The sequence below is a fragment of the Giraffa tippelskirchi genome, chromosome 13, assembly GCF_054371585.1.
Source record: "Giraffa tippelskirchi isolate mGirTip1 chromosome 13, T2T-mGirTip1v1.2.pri, whole genome shotgun sequence".
NCBI lineage: Eukaryota > Metazoa > Chordata > Mammalia > Artiodactyla > Giraffidae > Giraffa > Giraffa tippelskirchi.
Window position 1 is genome coordinate 41,100,265 of NC_137287.1, and position 7,045 is coordinate 41,107,309.

Genomic DNA, 7,045 nt, shown 5'->3' on the forward strand with positions numbered 1-7,045 from the left:
GGGGTTCTTCCTGACCCAGAGATAAAACCCCCGTCTCCTGCATTGGCAGGCAGATTTTTTACCGCTGAGCTACTGGGGAAGCCCTTCTCTTCTGTGTGTGTTAGTCGCTCAGTCATGTCCAACTCTTTGTGACCCCATGGACTATAGCCCACCAGGCCCCTCTGTCCATGAAATTCTCCAGGCAAGAATATTGCAGTGGGTTGCCAGTTCCTGCTCCAGACTTTCTCTTCTAAAAGGCTCTAAATATGATACTGAAATTTCATATTAGAGGAGGAAGTTTAAGTTTTCAGCCATCCTCAGTCACTTTGCAGATCTGAAGTTCATGCCCTCACCAACTCAGACTGGAGGATGGGCTTCTGCCAACCAAGAGTGGTCAGTGGCCCCAGGAAAAGCTCTGGCAGGATGCTCCCGTACCTGCCACCAAATGTCCAGGGACTGCCCATCCCTTTTTGTTTGTTTGGCTGCAGCTTGTAGGATCTTAGTTTCTTGATCGGAGATTGAGCCCCAGTCCTGGGAGTGAGAGCACCGAGTCCTAACCACTGGACTGCCAGGGAATTCCCAGGGCTTGCCATTCCCACACCCAAGTACAGTGAGTTGAACAGTGGCCCCTCAAAGAAACACCACCTGGAACCTCAGAAAATGACCTTGTTTAGAATAATGGTCTTTGCAGATATAATTAAAGCAAGGGATTTGAGATAAGGTCATCCTAGACTAGAGAGGGCCCTAAAATCCAGTGAAGCCTGTCCTTGGGAAAGGAGAAGGTCGTATCTTCCCATTGTGTGAAAATTGTATAAATCCTAACTATGTCAAATTGGTTAATAGTGCTTTTCAGGTCTACTCTATCCTTCTACTTGTCTATTCATCCTATTAATTTTTTAAATTCTATTAATTTCGAAGAGTTTGATATTGAAACTCCAACTAAAAATCTTACTTTATCTACTTAAGATAATAATTGTCATATATAGTGGAACTTTATGTAACTTTATATTTTCCAAGTATCCTGTAAATGTGTTATCATACTTTCATAACTTAAAAAAGAAAAAAAAATTTTTAATAAAGATAAAAAGGAGAGGGATATTAAGACACAGAGAGACCCAGAGGAGAGATGGCAGGGAGGCAGCCACGAGCCTGGGAGCGCCTGGAGCCACAGAGGAGCAGGAAGCTATGCTGACGAAAGAGCTTCCGGTAGGGCCGCTGGAGAGCCGACATCTTTATTCTGGACTTCTGGCCTGCAGAACTGTGAGAAAGGAAACTTGTTTGGAGCCACTACACTTTGGAGTAATTTGTCACTGTAGCTCTGGAAAATCAATATACTGAGGGAATCAGTAGTGGGTGAGCCCCCTGGGTACACACTGAGGGGCTCGGGAGCGAGCTCAGCAGGTGGTGGGCGCCTCGGCCTGGACCTCAGGAAGGAAGCTGGATGCAGCTGTTGGCTCTGGACATCACGAGGCGGCACTGCTTCCCTTTGTAGGGAAGCAGGAGTAGCCAAGAGGGCCCTTCTGGCTCCAACAGTAACCCGCAGGACACCACCTCAGGAGGTAGCACTGAGCGCAGGCCCAGGTGTGGGACGCTTCCAGGGGTCCCATGTTCAGCATCTTCTGGGGGGCTTCAGAGTCTGACATACATCCGGGACTTCATGGAAAGTGTGTCTCCACACACGTTCACACAGCTCCCAGGTGCTCCCATGCATGCATTCATACACACATGCGCACGCATACTGCAGCGAAGCCCACTGCTCTGCCTTGTCCAGCTGCTTCTGCCTCTGCCCCAGGCTCTGAGCCTGATGAGTGTGAGGGAGGGCAGGTGTCAGTTCACACAGAATCCAGCCCAGAGGGATGAACGGCAGGCAGAGAGCAACTTGAGGTCAAGGGCTGTTAAATGGAAGATGTTGCCGGGCATGTGGGCAGCACATGACAACATGAAGGCTCCCTCCCTCCTACAGGACACACCTCTGACATAAAGAGTTTGGGCTTTTCTTACTAGGCAATCCTCTAGTTCTCTTTGGACCTCAACTGGTTATCCTACAATCTAAATAGATTCTAACTCCACCCACCCAGTGTCCACACAGATCCACAGGCTCAGGGCTCAGTCCCACAACACAACAGGCAAGAATACTGGAGTGGGTTGCCATCCCCTTTTCCAGGGGATTTTCCTGACCCAGGGGTCGCACCAGTGTTGCCTGCAGCTCCTGCATCACAGGTGGATTTGTGACTGACCAGCTGTAAGTCAGGGTCCTGTAACTTGCTAGAATGACTCACAGAACTCAGGGGAGCATTTTGCTTACCTTATTGGTTTACCACAAAGGACACAACTCTGGAACAGATGCAGGAGATGCCCAGGGAAGGTGTGGGAAGTGGTGCAGAACCCCACACCCTCCCTGGGAGCCACCCTCCCAGCCCTCCACGTTCACTGGCTGGAAGCTCCCTGACCCCTTCTATTTGGGGTTTGAGTGGAGGTCCATCACATGGGCAGGACTGGTTAATCCTGGACCATTGGAGATTAGCTGTGTCTCCAGCCCCCTACCCCAGGAGGTCAGAGGTCAGGAGTGGGACTGAAGTTTCCCCTGGCAACCGGGCCCCCCGCCCCCTCCCCCCGACTTGTCACCTGTCTGGTGTGAACCCAGGTGAGATTGAAAGGGGCTTGTTATGCATAACAGATGCTCCTCTCACCCCTTCACTTACGAAATCCCAGGGTATTAAGAATTCTATTCAGAAATCAGGATGAAGACCAAATATGCATTTCTTTCTTTTTTTAAGTTTCTTTGGCTGCTCTGTGTCTGGGTGTTTGCTGCGGCACAGGGGATCTTTGATTTTCATTGCAGCATGCAGGCTCTTTAGCTGTGGCATGTGAGATCTAGTTCATTGCTCAGCGGTAAAGAATCCGCCTCCTGAGTGCAGGAGATGGGGTTCAGTCCCTGGGTTAGGAAGATCCCCTGGAGGAGAGCATGGCAACCCACTCCAGTATTCTTGCCTGGAGAATCCCATGGACAGAGGAGCCTGGCCAGGCTACAGTCCATGGGGGTCACCAAAAGTTGACTGAGCGACTAACACTTTCTTTCCCATTGGGAGTGAGGAGCCTTAGCCACTGAACTACCAAAGAAGTCCCTCTATTTTTTATTGTATGATAACTTCACAGGGTGGCTCAGGAATGCCAGGAAGCTTTGTGCCGGTAGAGTGTGCAAGGAGGCTGAGAGGCCTGGGTGGAGAGGCCCCAGCTGGCCACTGATCATCACGGGTGGGGGGCAGAGATTCACACTGAGGGACACCTCTTGTCCACCTGGAGACGCAGAAAATACCCAACAAACCAGGCGTGCGTGCATTGCTCAGTTGTGTCGCCTCCCCCACTGTCCGTGGAATTTTCCAGGCAAGAATCCTGGAGTGGGTTGCCATTTCCTACTCCAGGGGATCTATCCCAACTCAGGGATTGACCCCATGTCTCGTGCATCTTCTGCATTGACAATGATGATTCTTTACCACTGGCACCACCTGGGAAGCCCCAGCAAACCAGGACTTGAGGCAAAAGTGAATCAGGTTATGAAAGCTTATGAAATGAGAAAGTCGGCTAAGAAAAAAGTGTGGTGGTAACGCTGAATACTAAAGAGGCTGTCTGGAGGCCGGCCCACTGAGTGAAACTTTTCCAGGGGCCTTGTGTTCACACTGGTCAACCCTACACCCCCTCTTGGCCCTAAGAGACAAGGCTGTCCTCCCCGTCTGACCACATTCATACTGTAGTCTCTGGTCTCACACTGCATGCCCCCGAGAGAGCAACCCCAGACTAAAGCCCGGTCAGCGCCATTCGCAGAGCTTCTTGTCGGAGCGACCCTGGGTGTGTGTGGGGGGCAGGGAGCGTCTCGCCCAAGAAAAATCGCCCAGCAAAGGAGATAAGCTAGACCTGAGTGTTGAGCGCCGCCTCACGCCTGCTAAGAGGGCCCTTTCCGAGACACGGGCCCCGAGACAACCAGGGAAGAGCGGTCGAACACACAAACCGGCCTCCGACGAGACTCAGAGGTCACCGACCCCTCAACACCCGTGAACCCTGGGTTTGGACTGCCTATCGCAGGGCCACAGAGACGCCCTGAGCAGTACAGGCTCGTCTCTGCAGGCGGCCCACCCCTCCAGGGGCCGCGCCCCGCCCACCGCAGGGAGCTCCGCCCCGCGGCCTCCCTCAGACAGCAGCCCAGTCCTACCGCGAAGGCCCTCCCCTTGCCCCGTACCCACAATTTCCGGAATGCCGCGGTTGCTATAGTTTCCACGGCGCCAGTTCAATCCAGTCAGCCAGAAACCCTGTCCCTCATCGCCGCTCCTTCTCCTTGAGTGCTGGGTGCCCGAGAGACTCGGCGGAACCCCCGGCTTCACGCACCCCGCCCCTCAAGTCCAGTGCTCCCAGCCTTGCTGCTCGCGCCGCAGCCACGCCTACGCTCTGACGGCTCCGCCCAGGGCTGGGCGGCGGGGCTTGCGTCACAATTTCCTAAGTCTGGCGGATACGTTAACCGTCAGTCGCGCCGCTGGTGTAGTGGTATCATGCAAGATTCCCATTCTTGCGACCCGGGTTCGATTCCCGGGCGGCGCAGGTTACGCTTCTCATATTTTTCCACCCCCCAAAACCCCCGAGGGATTTAATTAAAAAAAAAAAAAGAAAGCCAGACAAGAGGGAGGAATCCATTCCCGTGCGACACGAATGAGACAATTTCGGAGTAACAAGCACTATGAAAAAGTGCTAGGACAGCCACGGGCACCGGGTGCTGAGCCAATCGACACCTGTAAACTAGCGATCCAAGCTTGCCTCCTGGTTCCCGTCCCGAGGCCGTGGATCGCGGCGCCCACCGGGTGCTGAGCCAATCGACACCTGTAAACTAGCGATCCAAGCTTGCCTCCTGGTTCCCGTCCCGAGGCCGTGGATCGCGGCGCCTCGCGGGACTGCGGTGCCTTTAAGGCGCGGCGCGTGTCGTCCTGGGAATTGTAGTCCGTGGAGGGGGAAGGCCAATTGCAATGCGGCCAGGCCACAGCCCACGCCCCCTCGCCATGCCTGACTACCACTCCCGACGGGCGCCGCGGTGCTTGACAACCGCTCCCGACGCTCCCGGCTGTGCCGAACTCGCTAAGGCGCTCTCCGCCGGGGCCTGGAGAGATGCTGGTTGCGGCGGCCGCCGAGCGGAACAAGGAGCCCATCCTGCAGGTGTTGCGGCAGTACTTGGACTCGGCCCAGCGCGGCGTCCGAGTGCTGGAAGTGGCCTCGGGCTCGGGCCAGCACACAGCCCACTTCGCGCGAGCCTTCCCCCATGCGGAGTGGCAGCCGTCCGACGTGGACCAGCGCTGCCTGGACAGGTGCGGCGGGAAGGTGGGGACACTGCGGGTGAAAGTGGGCACTGTCCCGCTGCCCTGGACCCCCTCGCTATTGTGGTTCCTCTAAGCCTCTCCCAAGCAGGATTGCAGGGGCTCAGAAAAGGCTGCACAGGCCACCCCCACCACGGGCTGTCTTCCCACAGCATCTTGGCCACCACTCAGGCCCACGGGCTGCCCAACGTGAAGGCCCCGATGTACCTGGACGTGACCTGGGATTGGAAGCAGTGGGGCGGGATCTTGCCGCAGTCGCTGGACCTGCTGCTTTGCATCAACATGAGCCACATCAGCCCCCTGAGTTGCACCGAGGTCTGTGGGAGCATGGGCGAACCACCCAGGGGCCACCCACCTGTGCCATGCGGCACTCTTTTTCCTGCACTGGGAGGGAGCCGAATGCCCGAGATCTGCCCTGTATCAGGCCGGGGGAGGTCCTGGGAAAGCACCTCACAGCTGTCCTGCCTCCCCCCTCCGCAGGGCCTGTTCAGAGCAGCAGGACACCTGCTCAAACCCAAGGCTGTGCTCATCACCTATGGGGTGAGTGCTCCTGCCTGAGATGGGCCTCCCCAGGCAGGCGGCCTTGGCTGTGACGGCCTTGGCTGTCCAGGCCTTTTTGGACTGCCTTCTCGTCTTGGTATTTTCAGTTGCCTTTCCCTCCAGGTTCCTGTCAGCACTGAAGCACACTGAAGCCCTCTGCTCTCCAGCACTCTCATCACTTGCACTTGCTCAGCACTGTCCTCCACTGTCCCCTCTCTGGGGGGCATTGAGGGGTGTGTCCTTTCCATTCTGTGGGTGCCATCCTGCAAGTGTGCACAGTGCCTGGCTGGGGAACAGCTAAGCCTGTGGACAGTGGGCAGAATAGTGTCCCCTGTCTCCACAGGCCTATGCTGTCAACGGGAAGATTTCTCCCCAGAGTAACGTGGACTTTGACCTGAGTCTCAGATGCAGGTCAGAGCTGGGTGGGTAGGGGGCTTGGCTGGGGGGCAGGTGGGCTGAGTGACCCCCAGGCCACTAACCTGCCTCCTCCCCTCATACAGGAACCCCGAATGGGGGCTGCGGGACACCTCCCTTCTCAAGGACCTGGGCCACGCCAGCGGCCTGCTCCTGGAGAGGATGGTAGGTGGAGAGGACTGTGGTCACGGGCAGCCTCCCTGGGGACCAGCAGCAGCTTCTCCAGCCCAAGTATCTCCCCCAGGTGGACATGCCAGCCAACAACAAGTGCCTAATTTTCCGGAAACAGTAACTCCCTGTTCCACGATGCCTGTGTTCCTGGACAAAGCCCCTGCTGCCCTGGGCCAGACTGCGGGGCATGGCCCTGCCCAGACTGGGGATTCTTGACCAGTGGCCACAGGGGTGCTGAGAACCTGAGAATAAAGTCTTTCCTGCTGCCCCACTGCTGGTATCTCCCATGTCATCTCCTGGGAGCACCCCTGCAGGGTGCCTGTGGGCAGTCTCTGTCTTTGAGGTTTCCCTACTGGGCACAGAAGAGGTCTGGCCTGTGGGTCAGGACTCGGGGGTATCCTAGACTCTGCTGTTCCCCTCGGGCAGTGAGGGGACGGAGGGAGAAAGGCCCCAGGAATGCTGAGGCAGGACCGAGCTGACTGCCTGGTCACCCACTTCCCAGGCTGGTCCTCACTGGTGCTCCCTCCTGATCTCAGAGCGGAGCCACGTGCGCATGTGGGGGCAGGGCCCCCAGCACCTACAGGTCG

The 7,045-nt window shown here is 56.4% G+C and overlaps 1 protein-coding gene, 2 long non-coding RNA genes and 1 other non-coding gene across 7 annotated transcripts; 3 read left to right on the forward strand and 1 right to left on the reverse strand.

Moving 5' to 3' along the window:
• Positions 1 to 962: 962 nt before the first annotated feature.
• On the reverse strand, positions 963 to 4,410 carry LOC145532738 (uncharacterized). Its single transcript, XR_014073501.1, has 2 exons — positions 4,218 to 4,410; positions 963 to 1,237 (listed from the first exon to the last, which is right to left on the reverse strand). It is a non-coding gene; the product is annotated as an uncharacterized LOC145532738 (long non-coding RNA).
• Positions 1,033 to 4,412, forward strand: LOC145532740 (uncharacterized). Its single transcript, XR_014073503.1, has 2 exons — positions 1,033 to 2,960; positions 3,402 to 4,412. It is a non-coding gene; the product is annotated as an uncharacterized LOC145532740 (long non-coding RNA).
• An 86-nt stretch (positions 4,413 to 4,498) lies between these two features.
• TRNAG-CCC (transfer RNA glycine (anticodon CCC)) lies at positions 4,499 to 4,569 on the forward strand. The gene has a single exon. It is a non-coding gene; the product is annotated as a tRNA-Gly (tRNA).
• Positions 4,570 to 5,059: 490 nt separating this feature from the next.
• METTL26 (methyltransferase like 26) lies at positions 5,060 to 6,729 on the forward strand. 4 transcript variants are annotated; one of them, XM_081558361.1, is made up of 6 exons: positions 5,060 to 5,324; positions 5,486 to 5,648; positions 5,814 to 5,873; positions 6,217 to 6,284; positions 6,374 to 6,452; positions 6,532 to 6,729. In XM_081558361.1, exons 1-6 carry the CDS (start codon positions 5,128 to 5,130, stop codon positions 6,577 to 6,579), a joined length of 615 nt encoding a protein of 204 aa, XP_081414487.1. In that variant the 5' UTR covers positions 5,060 to 5,127; the 3' UTR covers positions 6,580 to 6,729. The 4 variants fall into 4 exon arrangements, with proteins under 4 accessions (XP_081414487.1, XP_081414488.1, XP_081414489.1 ...); XM_081558362.1 differs by lacking the exon at positions 5,814 to 5,873; XM_081558363.1 differs by lacking the exons at positions 5,486 to 5,648; positions 6,217 to 6,284.
• The last annotated feature ends 316 nt before the right edge of the window (positions 6,730 to 7,045 follow it).